The 13,623-nt window shown below is 51.5% G+C and overlaps 1 protein-coding gene across 1 annotated transcript; it reads right to left on the bottom strand.

The window, feature by feature from the left end:
• Nucleotides 1–8,594: 8,594 nt before the first annotated feature.
• Bdkrb1 (bradykinin receptor B1) lies at nt 8,595–9,677 on the bottom strand. Its single transcript, XM_028764582.1, has one exon. It carries the CDS (start codon nt 9,595–9,597, stop codon nt 8,596–8,598), a length of 1,002 nt encoding a protein of 333 aa, XP_028620415.1. The 5' UTR covers nt 9,598–9,677; the 3' UTR covers nt 8,595.
• Nucleotides 9,678–13,623: the final 3,946 nt, after the last annotated feature.

The raw sequence follows: 13,623 nt of genomic DNA, 5'->3' as shown, positions 1-13,623 counted from the left end.
GTTGCGGCTGGGTTGTCCAAATGAGACACGACCCTGTGCACCCAGAGGAGGCTTCAGAAACATCCTGTCCATAACCATGCTTGTTTCTAAGTCAAGGTTTGTTTCAATTAAAAATTTTTAAAAAAAACATTGCGCCAGCAAACTGGCTCAGTGGGTAAAGGCACTTGCTGCCAAAGCCTGACAGCCCAAATTCAGTCCCCAGAACCCATGGCGGAAGGAGAGACTCGACAGTTGTTCTCTGACCTCCACCCAAGCCTGTTCACATGTGTCCTGGTGTGCGAACACACCAATAGTATCAGTCATAATGAATAAAATGGATCAATTTCTCCCTGGAAACCCTGGGCTGGGTAGCACAGGCGGTTCCCAGCTGAGGCTCAGACAGGCTCAGAGGGGAAGTTTGGAGCTTAAGGCACGGGGTTCTTTGTGTTCGGGTAAGCATTGTTCGTTTTCCCTGAGTGCTGTGGCTTGTATCTAATCCAAGGAAAGTGTGTGTAAACCTGTTCTCCTGGAGAGGCAGGCGAGTCCCTTGTCAACATTCCTCTCACCATGGGGCTAGAATGAGGCAGACTCACTCACTTGTACACAAAATTTGGAAGGGGTACCAGTAATCTAGATATATCAAGATAACACTATTTTAAGATTGATTTATTTTACGTATATGAGTGCTCGATCTGCTATCTGCATGCCAGAAGAGGGCATCAGATTCCATTATAGATGGTTGTGAGCCATCATGTGGTTAGTGAGATTGAACCTAGGACCTCGGGAAGAGTACCCAGTGCTCTGCACTGCTGTGCCATCTCTCCAGCCCCTAACACAATGTCTTTCAAACTTGAAATTGGACTGGAAGGATGGCTCAGCCGATAAAACGCTAGCTGCGCAACATGAGAACCAGCCAGACACAGGTTGAGCGCTGTAGTGCCAGCTCTCCTGCAGCAAGAGAGAAGGTGGGGTCAGGTGGACTGCAAAAAGCTCTGGCCAGATAGACCGGCTTCCATAGTGCTGTCAGGCCCCGCCTCAAGCAGAAAGGAAGGCAAGGACAGATACCCAAGGTTGTCCTCTGACCTCCAGACATATGCCTGGACACGTACAAAATTTGAAATAAAAATTAAAACTTGAAATTGGCATAACATTCACAGGGATAGACAACCTCAAAATGTTAAGTAAAAATGGACTTTGATGCTATAGGGTCCCTTTCTCGACCTTGCCTAGGTTACATCATGAAGATCCCGCCTATCTGTTGGTCCACAAATGTTGACATTTTATCCCTCAGGCTCCTGCCATCTTGAGATGGACAGTGGGTGAGGAAGGAGAAAGCCTAGGCAGTGACAGGTGGGGCTGCACTCCCTGGCAGGAGACAGGTCTGAGAGAAGTCTGTGGCTGCCTCATCATCCCACCACGACTGGCCCAGCCTCCCTTCCTCCGGTCATTTGCTTTGCACTTCAGTTCAGAGCTCAGATCTGGTCTCGCCTCTAAGGCTAACCACACTGTCCTGGAGGCTGCTCTTGGGGAACTGAATTGATTAGCTGGGTTGGGGAAAAGAGGACTCAATGCCCTTATGAGGCACTTGTCAGATTAGAGACATTTGTGTGGTATTCTGTAGGGTGGGCTGCTCCTGGTGGTACTGTCTATACAGAGGCCCAGGATGCAGATATATAATATAACATAACATAATAATATTAATATAGGTCAATGACCCTGACTCCATGTAAGAGTGCTGTATAACTCTCAACTAGAACCCACTGAGACTTCAACCCCACCGGTTCAGGAGGCAGGAGCTGAGTCCCAAGTTCAAGGCCAATCTGAGCAGTTTAGGCTGTCTCAAAATTTAAACAGTAGAAGATGACCTGGTGTTTGGAATTTAAGTTCCCTGTAATATAGAATGGTTACATATCTAAGCCCATTTCCTGTGATTATAGCCAAGCAGTCAAGACTGAGAATTTTATAATGAAAGGTATATAAAATTTAAAAGTTACTTGTTTTTCAAAGGTGTGTGTATGTGCGTGCGTGTGTGTGTGTGTGTGTGTGTGTGTGTGTGTGTGTTAGATTTTGGCATGCAGCTTAGAACAGACAACACCAGACCAAATGGTTCCAAAGGGGAGGGGGTTTATTCAGGGCAGAGGGCAAAGGTGGGGAGAGAAACGGGAGAAGATAGAGGAGAGAGAGAGGAGAGAAGTGGAGGCCGGCCATGACCACGTGGAGAGAGGGGGAAGGGAAGGGGGGAAAGGTGAGGGGACAGAGAGAAGCTAGAGGCAAGAGAGTAAGAGAACAAGAGAGAGAGGAGGGGGCAAGCAGACTTTTATAGTGGGCACGCCTACCTGGCTGTTGCCAGGTAACTGTGGGGAGGAGCATACCTGGGTGTTGCCAGATAACTGTGGAGGTGGGGTTTAGACAGAATACTAACATTCCCTCATTTTGGTTTAATTAAAAAAGAAAAATTAGAAAGAGGTGATGGTGAAGCAGGAATAGGGTCGTCGTGATATCTGGCTACTTTCTGCTGGCATTGGGGGTGACGTGTCTTTAGGGGGAACCTAGAAGAATGGGTATGGAGGATGTTTGTCTGGTCTTAGGAGATTTGGCTGTTTCCTGCTGTCCAGGATCTATGGAGTGAGCCATCTGAGGATAGGTCAGAAGGAACAGGTCCAGTAGAAGCAGCTGTGCTCACGTACAACCACTCCTGTGTGTACAGGCGTGAGGACAACTTGCAAGAATCATTTTTCTCCTTCTAGTAAGTGGGGTCCTGGGATCAAACACAGGTCATCCATTTTGGTGGCAAATGCCTTTATCAACACTGAGCAATCTCACTTACTCCAAGACACTTAATTTTGTATAGTTCCCGAGGTTTGGATATCTAAGAACTAGGCTCTGGTAAGAGTGTGCCTCAGACTCAGAGATCAGCCTGCCCCTGTCTCCCAAATGCTTGGATTAAAGGTGTGTGCACCACCATTGCCTGGCCAGATCTTTATGATCCGTGTTAACACAAGGTTTCTACCTTGGCTATAACAGAAAAACATGGAGGCCTGTGACCTTGAACCTGTGGCATATCATGGGGCTCATTTCCCATCGCCAAATGCAAGTGAGAAGCCCACTCTTGCTCTGAACTGAATGAGCAGCAGGAATGGCTGTCCCAGCAGGCTGAGGACCAAGGCTCTCTCATCCACCATCACTGGCCAGAAAAACACTCCAAAGTCTGGTGCTGTGGTCTGGATCTGACACACCGGCACAAGCTCGTGTGCTGGGACACTCCTAATCTGTGGTTTTATCCCCCGATGGATTCAAGCAAGGCAAGGAAAAGGCTGAAGCTTGGTGCTAGTCAGAGGAGAACTTATCTCCCAGGAAGACATCACATGGTTCTGACAGCTTATCAGACCACCTTGCCAGAGAGACGGGAGCTGGGACAGTGATGGGTCCATGATCGGAAGGACCACACCCTGACCAGAACTGCTTAGATCCTGGTACTCCTTGCCTGTGGAGAGTCGCTGGCCTCCTCATCCCTCCTCACTGTGTCCGTACTGGAGATATCGCCTGTTTCTACTTTCACTACTGCTAAGTGGCTTACTGAAGATGAAATGCCTTCCTTGTTAGGGTAGCCAGGCCCAGTCTATAAAGCAATCAGCAGCTCTACTGGTAGGAAGGACCTAAGGTGTTCAGAGATCAGCTGAATTGTAACCAAGGCTTTAACATAGCCTTAGTCTGGTTCCTAAGCCTCTAGGAGCTGCCGTGGTGGTGACATAGAGGGGTAGAGGGTAGGGGGAGCCTTCCCACCAAAGATAATTCATTTACAGCAGACAAGAACCTGTCTTAGCCATTGTAACATGGAGGTTCTCCCTCCAGTGTTGGTATTTGGAGGGGCTTATCCCTGGTCACTACCATGATGCATAGCGTGAAGATTGGTCTGTGTGGCAGAGAGCCTGTCTCCTTAACTGTTCATAGCACCAAAAGTAAGACAGATCCAGAAGCTAGCAGGACCCTAGGGGGAAGCTGTACCTCTGGACTTAGCCCCTCTAAGAGAGAAAGTGGGAGTTCCTGGGAGATATGGGGGACCCCTGGCTAATTCACTGTCCACACCAGTGTTGGCACCCCAAGTGTGACTGAGCCCAGTCCTACGTGTGAACTGTGCCGGCAGAGCCAGTCACCAGACCTGTGGGAACTGAAAATCCTTCTTTCTTCTCCAGCACTTGTTCTGAACCAAAGCCAGACTCTCCCCTGCAGCTGGACAGAGGAACAGCACCCTTCCTGTGTGGCGCTGCCAACTGCCACCCCACTGCCCAGCTGAACTCCAGGCCTTTCACGTGCCTCGCCCCCATAAATCAGGTGTCTGCCTTACAGAGTTTCTTGTGTCCCTCAAAACCTGCAGGAATGTGAGCAGGGTTTTCAAAGTCCATATGCCAGCTCCCTCTTAAAGGTGGGATGGCTCTTGGTAAACTCAGAAGTGTTCTGTCAGTCATGGGTTCCATCTATGCAGTTTGCGAAGGAAGAGTGTTCAGGGCCAGAGGACTCGCTTGACTAAGTGCCTGTCTGGCACCAGGGCCTGAGTAAAAATGGCCCAGCACCCATGTAAAAATGCCAGGCATGGTGGCCTGAGCTTGTGATGCAAGTACCGGGTAGGCAGAGAGAGGAGGGTCCTTGGGCATCCCAGGCCAACCAGCCTACCCTAATTGTTGAGTTCCAGGTTAATAAGAGGGCCTTTCTTAAAAGAGATGTGAGTTTGCCCTCTTGAATCCACATGTACCTGCATACTTGTGCACACGCATGTATACTTGTGTACACATGACCACACACATATATGACACACACTCACACACGTACACACACAGAGGCATTAAAATATGTTTGTGTTCTGGTCTCTGCATTGGAGGAGACACTGGTGCTGTACCAGTGGCCTGCTCCCTAGTTCTGCCATCGTCTTTGCCTTTGCTTCAGAGCCTTGATCTCTGAGTTCTTGCCTAGGAGACTAGAACTCACACCAGCACAGAAGTCAGACCAGCAGGCACATTCAGCAACTGCCCTTGAAGAACCATACCCTAGAAGAGGCATGTGCCAGCTTCCTGGATCTCTTTCTCCCTTGGAAGTTGACATAAGGTAACAGACCCCACCAGGGAGTCAAGAAGATACAAGGTACCTCACTGTCTGTCCTACATTGCTCACAGGATGCTGTGAACCTCATAGGACCCATTAGGGCAGGCACACTGGTCCAGCATCCTAGACTATAAACCAAGGTACTGAACTATATCAGGGGTGCCAAATTCCGTCTCCTGGAGCAGCCAGGCATGTGTGACATCTCTGGGAAGACCCTGTTCTCAGTATACGTCACTCAGTATACTGCCACAAGGTACCCGTGTCCCAGGGAGCCCCTGAGGATCATCCTGAGGGCACCGGGAATGTCCCTACTCTTGTTCACGCTTGCAAAGTTCTCAGTGTCAACAGCAGTGGCCAGAGGCTAGACCACCTGCTGACTGAACAAACACATGGCTGTTTACACAAGCTGGGATCTCCACTCATTTGTGGGATTTCACATCAGCAATGAATTCAAAAGCATTGTTTAAATCCACAGGGTCCAAAGTGGACACACAAACAGGCTGAATCCTACTGGTATGTCCAGACCACACTACACTATTCCAGGACAACATTAAGCTAGGGAAATGGACATAGAGTGGCCATTAAGGTTCTGGGGGCCCAGCCTGGCAGACCCATGGCCAGGTTCCAGGAGTACTGGGCTATTTTTCAGTGACTGAATCTGTGTGTCTTAGTTTGGGTTTTACTGCTGTGAACAGACACCATGACCAAGGTAACTCTTATAAAGAACAACACTTAATCAGGGCTGGCTTATAGGTTCAAAGGTTCAGTCTAGTATCATCAAGGTGGGAACATGGCAGCATCTAGGCAGGCGTGGTGCAGCAGAGCTGAGAGTTCTACATTTTCATCTGTAGGCTGCTAGCAGAATACTGGCTCCCGGGCAGCTAAGATGAGAGTCTTAAAGCCCACTCCCACAGTGACACACCTGCTCCAACAGGGCCACACCTTCTAATAGTGCCACTCCCTGAACAAAACATATACAACCCATAACGCTGTGTTTTGGGCTGTTCCATGACCACTAACGCCTTCTGTGCAGATGTGACAGAAGCCCATCCCCTACCCCCCATGTATCCAGAATGTCTGGTCATTGTGCCTTCCCCATCCCTGGGCACTGACTTTGACCCATGGCTCTCTGTCTTCCTCAGGCCTTTCAGGGTCTTCCTTGATGGCAGGCCATCCACCTCCACCGTGGAATTCCTTATCTCCTTCACTATCCTTCATCCCCCTCCCCCAGCCCTGCCCCAGTGCCTTGCTTGTCCTTGTCACCCCTGGGACAGCTTTCTTGCTGGGATGTTTGAGGACACCCTTGGACTCTGTTGCACTCTGGTCCAGGCATTCCCACAGCATTGTCCCTTTTCCTGTTTGTATGTCACTCTTCCACACTGCCCCCTAGTGTTGGGATCACCAGCCTGTGATGCTCCTGGGAGGTGGTAGGGTGTTCAGGAGATTAGGTCATGGGGGCATGGCCTTAGAGGAGATACTGGGACCCCTGTCAAGATGCCCTGTGCCGCCCCTAACCCACAACCTCTGAAGCTGTGAGTGGAGACAAACCTTCCCCCGTGATTATGTTGGCATTCCCAGGTATTACGTCACAGGGAGGGAAAGCTGACTACTGTACCACCCAGGCTTGCTTCCTTCTACCCCTCAGCCCATCCCCCACAGGCGGACTGACACCCTGCGCCTCCCAGAACCGTGACAGTCTATCTACCAAAATCCAACCCCAGCACAATCTGGCTGCCTCGTGGGGCCTGCAGAGCAGCAGTAAGCTCCCTCCTCCTCCTCCTCCTCCTCCTCCTCCTCCTCCTCTGTTGGGAGCCGCGGCAGGTGCTGGCAAAGTCCGCCATCGCTAGGTGGCGCTGTCAGCCATAATTCTTCCTAGTAAACAAATAAAGTGCGCATGTGCCATGGTAAAGCCCGCCAAAGCTAAGCCCATCCCACGGCGTTTGGCGCGCAACGAGTATACAGCCAATCAGAGGTGATTACGCCGCTCTAGGGTATATAAGGGCTTTTCCCAGGGTTGGGGGTCGTCTTCTACCACCATTTTGGTTTATGGGAATAAACGTGTTTCTACGGAAGGATTCTGGTGTATGTGTGTGTGTGTGTGTGTGTGTGTGTGTGTGTGTATGTTTTTGCCGGCGAGACACTACACGCGCGCCCCTCACACTCCTCCTCCTCCTTGGTGTATCAGCGGGTCTCCTCAGAGCCCCCAGAACACCCTTCGGCTCTTTGAGCTTCATTAGTCAGTGGACATCCAAGAGTCACACAATGGGTCTTTTCTCCTCCAACCCCTCCCTCTGTGACCTCCTTGCCTCTCCTCCAACCCTTTCCTCCTAACCTGAGAGCCCGCTGCTCTGCATCTACCATGGTGCTTCTTTCTGGACCATGCCCTTTCCCTCCTTTTCTCGGCCGACTGCTAGTTTTTTCCAAGCCAGGCTCTGTCTCTCCCCAGAAGACTTCTCCACCTGTCCCAGCCAGCCCCCACTGCCCTGTGCTCTTATACCCACCTGTCACCTGGATGGGTGCTTCTCCTGTCCTGTGACATTCTCTTGGGTACTATCCAGAGCTCTTTGGAGGCAGAGGATCTGGGAGAGTCCCTGCTGGATCCTTGAAGCCAAGGAGAGATAGGATAGAGGTTCCAGCATTTGATAATATTTCATGTGAACTCCCAGCAACAGTCCGTACCTTCCTACTGCAGGGACTGTGTGAGCACTCAACTCTTCCCGTTTGTCTCCATGGGCCCCAGCATCCACCCTACATGGAGCTAAGGGAGGAACTGACCCATTCCCTGGGAGCTGCTCTGTCTGTAACCTGTGGAGCTTCCTGTTCTGACTTAGGGTTCCTTGGAGCTTTGAAAGCTCCTTGTGGGCTGGGACTGCAGCTACCTCGCCTCTGCTCTCCTCAGCGTTAGCCTAGGAAGGTCTGGGTGAATGAAAGTATGAAAAACAGATGCTCTCCGGGCGCTTGTACAAGTTTCCTTCCCTTGCTGTAGCAATAACCACAAACTTGGCAAATCAGAGCATAACTTTATTCTCTCACCGTCGTGGGGGACAGGGCTGAGGTCAGCATAGTGGCCAGGCTGGCTTTTTTCTGGAGGTTCCAGAGAGGATGTCTGTCTGTGTTCTTTCTTTTCCAGCCTCTAAGGATGCCTGCAGTCCTCAGCTGGCGGCCCCTTCCTCACAATTCTCTGACCTCTGCTTCTGTCGTCACATGTTCCAGCCTTCCTGGTCCCTTCTTAAAAGGACCTCTGCAGCTGTTCTTCCCCCTCTGCCCCGGAAAATCTTCAGGATCAGCCTAATCTTTAGGTCCTTGCATCTTCAAGATCCCGGCTACCCTGTTAGTAGCTTTTCACCCAGGCATCCTTGTGGGCGGCGAGTCAGCTGACTAGGTGATTTTTATGATATCAGAGATGGTTGGTCAAGAAGCCAGGTTTCTTGGCTCACTGCTGTTTGAATTCCACCAGGACAGTTGGAAGAGTTCCTTCCTATTGGGTGATACGGGCATGAGGCGTCTCGGGTGCATCGTTTATAAAGTTCCCAGAACCCGGGTTTTAAAGAGCCGGCCTGCAAAGACATAAATCAGTGGGTTCAAGCAGCTGTTGATAAAAGCAAAGAAGTTGGCCAGCTGCAGGCCCAGGTCCGTGAACTCCTTCCAGGAGCAGTCCTGGATCACTTTCACCTGGACCAGGAAATCCAGGAAGGCAAAGAAGTGGTAAGGGGTCCAGCAGACCAGGAAGGCAGCCACCAGTGTGGTTATCAGCCCTGTCGTCTTGCTGCCCTTGGGACCCCCATACCGGGTCCTGCTGGCCTCCTTCTGTCCTCTCAGGGAGGCCAAGATGTGATAGTTGAAATAGAGGATGGCCCCCAGTGGGAGGAGGAAACCCAAAACGTTCAACTCCACCATCCTTGCAAAGTGCCAAGCTTCATGGGGGAAGAGCAGGATACAGGCAGAGATGTTCAGATCAGGGACGGCTTTGACAGAGCGCAGAAGAAAGGTGGGGATGCTCAAGAGGCCCCCAGCAACCCAGATGAGCAGGCAGGTAGCTAGGGCTTGCCGTCGCCGCCGGTGCCTCCAGCTGGTCATGGGGTATACCAGCAACCTGTAGCGGTCCTGACTGATGGCCACCACCAGGAAGATGCTGATGAACAGGTTGGCCTTGATGACCCCGCTGACCACCCGGCAGAGGTCACTTCCAAAGGGCCAGTCGAAACGGTTCCCAATGTTCTCTGCCCAGAAGGGCAGGCCTAGGACGAACACCAGATCAGAAGCTGCCAAGTTAGCCAGGTAGATTTCCGCTATGGTTAAGCGCTGCCGCCGCTGCCGCCACCCTCGCCAAGGCAAAAGGAAGAAGGATAAGACTAAAAGGTTACCCAGGAGGCCAAAGAAACAGACAGTGATGACAAACCCTGGCAGCACCCGATACAGCAGATCCCAGGCTTCTGGGGCACCCTCGCAGAAGGTGATGTTGGGAGGGACCTGCTGGCTTCCGTTAGAGGATTGCAGCTCCAACAAGACCTGGGACGCCATCCACAGGGACCTGAAATTGACAGAGTAGAGAGTACAGGAAACCAAACCCAGCTGTGGTCCAGACAATAAAGTTTTATTGACACACAGCCACACTCGATGCTCATGTATATAGCATCTGTGACGATTGTCGTGTGCTATGATGGCAGACCAGAGTGGGCACACCCCAGCCTGTCTGGTCTGCAAAGCTGACAGTATTTACTACCAGTTCCTTTAGAGGAAATTACGACTGACCTATAGGTTAACAGAGGGAACTAGTAGAAGCTGGAGAAAGGGCTCATTGGTTAAAAATTCCGGCTTTTCTTCCAGAGGACCAGGGTTTGCGTTCCAGCAACCCACATGGAGGCTCACAACCATCTGTAACTCCAGTCCCAGGGAATCAGACCCTCTTCCGTCCTCCACAGGCATTGCATGCATACAGCGCACACACATACACACAGGTAAAACAAGGTTTTAAGAAGAAGGGACAAGGGCCAGGCATGGTGGCACACGCCTTTAATCAGAGCACTCCACAGGCAGAGACGGGATCTCTGTGAGTTCTAGGCCAGTCTGGTCTACATAGTGAGTTCCAGGACAGCAAGGGCTAGGTAGAGAGACCTGTCTCAACACACACACACACACACACACACACACACACACACACGCGCGCGTGCACGCACACACACACACACAGGTTGTTGAACCTCTAACCAGACGCTAGGTATAGCAGCTCACACCTGCAAACCCAGAACTGAGAAGCCTGAAGCAGTTTGGGGGGTACACAGGGAGAATCTGTCTCAAAGCAGCAACAACAACAACAACAACAAAAAGCCACGCCCTCCCAAACCCAGGAACAAACCCAAACAGAGCAGACATAGGATAAAAATCTTTTTAAAATGAACGGTTGAAGCCTATCTCTCCTGCCGGTACCTATGTAGACAGGAACACTGTCTGTTTGTTATCTTTTGCGAAGAGACGTCAACTACGATTCCATTTAACAGTGCTGAGAAGAAAATAGATTGCTATAGACTTACCCAGTCAGAAAAGCAGAGAGCTCACAGCTTCGGCTGGGTTTTTGCTGGTGACACTGTCTTGGGAGGTTTCTGTCCTGAGCGGCTCTCTGGACACACACTGGTCTTAAATGAAACCACCTCTGTTCCCATGATGTCATAGGGGATTACCCGAAAGTGAGTCTCTCAAGCCAGAGGAGGCTGAGGTTTGGAGGGGGCGTGGCATCGCCTTTCACTTGCTTAGGGGATAGTAGGAGGTTCTTCCACTACCTTTTTGCACTTTCTCCGCTGACGTTTATGGCCCGTCCATCTTGCCTAACTACCATGTGTTGGCAAACAGGCCCCAAAGACACATTTCAGCATGGCCAATACTTTCAAGGTTCACCCCTGTTGGGACGTTGAGTGATGACTTCCCCAAGTCCCTGTTGGCTCCGGGAGGTCTGGGATTTGGCCACAGGTTCTTGGGAGCACACTAGGACAACCGGGCTCGAATTTGAGCAGTGAAGGACACACAGCCAAGAATCCATCAGTGTGGACCCTGTTGTACAAACAGTGAGCTCAGAAGAAGTTTGACTCACTCGGGGCTCAGAGTTGGGTAAGATTGGCTGTACTTTTCCTAATCCTTGTGGCGGCTCTGGGTTTGGTTTGGGTATGAGTTGGCATCCTCGAAGCTGAGCTACCCTAGACCTGGCTTTCAGAGAGGCAGAAATTCCTGGCTTTCTCTGAGAGCTGGGCGCCAGGATCCTCCAGCCACTGGCTAGCCATCTCTGTTCATTCCTCCGGCTGTCTCGCTCTGCGCTTACTGCTGAAAACAGCCCAGGCTTGTGGCTGAAACTCTGTTTCTAGAGCTGAGTCTAACCCATACATGCAAAGCTGTTCCCGCTGTGTCTGGCATCTGGTCTCTCTCCCTCTTCTATTTTTCTTTTTACTTCCATGATTTCACGATCTGTAACAACATTTCCAGATGTTTTCTCTTGTTGCTAGGGGACGTGAAATCATGGAAACAGAAAGGTAAAATGAGAGAGAGAGAGAGAGAGAGAGAGAGAGAGAGAGAGAGAGCCTGCGTGTGAGGTCTCTTGCCTTCCCCAAGTTGTCCCCAGAGGTGTGGCATTGAGAGCCATCTAGGGTCCCGTAGGCGCTCTGTATACTCATAGGGCTGGCTTAGCCTGACCAAAGCTCAAAAGCCATGAGCTTTCCCACTTGGCAGTGTTGCCAAGCCTTGCTAGCTAGTGCTGACTCTCCCTTGATCCACAGGAATCTTGAACCGTGGCTGAGAAGCGTCAGTCCTGGGCACATGTCTCCCTGCTCAGCAGTGACCTGCTCTCGGCAGAGCCTTTGATTAGTTCTGGTGGGAGGAAGGAGGGCCTCTCAGCTTCCCTGACCCAGGAGATATTTTGACATGTCCACAGGAAGGAGAAGAGCCAAGGGCAGAAGGCCAGGCTTGGGTGGGACCACACTCAGAAGCGTGGTGGAGGCTGACGAAGCTGAGCTTCCGGAGGGATGAATCTGAGGTGTCTGGATCAGGTCCAGGGCCACCCCGGGTAAGTTGGAGAGCTTTTTGAAAACAGGCTTATCCCTACTGTAGTGGGAAGCTAGCCTAGGGCCAGGGAGTAGAAGCTCCCCTTTGTCTTTGGGGCAATGGATGATGGGAAAGGGAGACATGGGGGCCAAACAGAGGTATGAGGAGAGGAGGGACCCTTCATCTATAAGTCTCACATGTGTAGTCCAGGCTGGCTCATCCTCACCATCTGTTGAACTCCCTTTGTTGATTCAGTCCCCTGTGTTAAAGAAGAAGAAGGGGGAGGAGGAGGAGGAGGAGGAGGAGGAGGAGGAGGAAGAGGAAGAGGAGGAGGAAGAGGAGGAGGAAGAGGAGGAAGAGGAGGAGGAAGAGAGGAGGAGGAAGAGGAGGAGGAAGAGGAGGAAGAGGAAGAGGAGGAGGAAGAGGAGGAGAAAGAAGAGGAGGAGGAGGAAGAGGAGGAGGAGGAAGAGGAGGAGGAGGAACAGGAGGAAGAGGAGGAGGAAGAGGAGGAAGAGGAGGAGAAGGAGGAAGAGGAGGAGAAAGAAGAGGAGGAGGAGGAAGAGGAGGAGGAGGAAGAGGAGGAGAAAGAAGAGGAGGAGGAGGAAGAGGAGGAGGAGGAAGAGGAGGAGGAAGAAGAGGAGGAAGAGGAGGAGGAGGAAGAGGAGGAGGAGGAAGAGAGGAGGGGGAAGAGGAGGAGGAAAAGGAGAAAGAGGAAGAAGAGGAGGAAGAGGAAGAGGAGGAGGAAGAGGAGGAGGAGCCAGGACATAGAGGAGAAGCTGACCAGTCAATGCTTAGAGACAGGCCCTCAGGCTAGCTGGGCGTCTCTCTCCAGCCTAGGCATCTTTTCCTGTTTAGATCTCATCCACCATCCCTGTCCCCTGCGGCCCTTACGCAGCACCAGGTCGAGGAATGCAGGGACATCCGGACACCTTCAGGGGGTGGTGGTGTGTATAAGACCATCTTCATACCAGGTGTGGCCCTGGCCTGAGCCACCTGCAGCTAGCCTGAGGCAGGGGACTCTGGGAAAGGCCCTGGAATGAGAAAATGCTCACTTGGGTATGGAAGCTGGACCGGGATCTCATGGACCAGGGGGAGTTTATAAGAACACAACTCTGCTCTTGGGATCTGTACTGGGCTGCTTAGAAAAGAATGTGGGGAATCACAGGTGCTCCTTACGAGGGAGTCTCAGCCCTGGTAAGAGGAAACTTCTCCAAGGTCTGATGAAGGCCTTATCAAGGCCTTAACCTGGACGATCAACTCTACTTCTTTATCTTCTGGAATCTAAGTCATTTCTACCCTTGAAATATTGACGGAGGCCACTCATGGCAGGCCCCTGATGCTTTGTGAGGGAACATTCCTCCCACAGGCCCCCCAACCCTCCTCAACCCTGTCAGAGCTGACACATCTTTCACCACAGAGCCTTTGGATTGCCTGCTCCCTCTGCCAGGAGCAACCTACCCAGGAAGCCACATGCTGACCTCCTCAGGTCTTCCTGTTCTCTACAAACTGTCCTCCATCCTC

Source organism: Grammomys surdaster, unplaced genomic scaffold (assembly GCF_004785775.1).
Source record: "Grammomys surdaster isolate TR1022 unplaced genomic scaffold, NIH_TR_1.0 144, whole genome shotgun sequence".
NCBI classification, from domain to species: Eukaryota; Metazoa; Chordata; class Mammalia; order Rodentia; family Muridae; genus Grammomys; species Grammomys surdaster.
This window is presented reverse-complemented; position numbering and strand designations above follow the sequence as displayed.

Coding starts and splice junctions, on each gene's coding strand:
- Bdkrb1 (XM_028764582.1), bottom strand. CDS start 9,597: ATGGCGTCCCAGGTCTTGTTGGAGCTGCAATCCTCTAACGGAAGCCAG.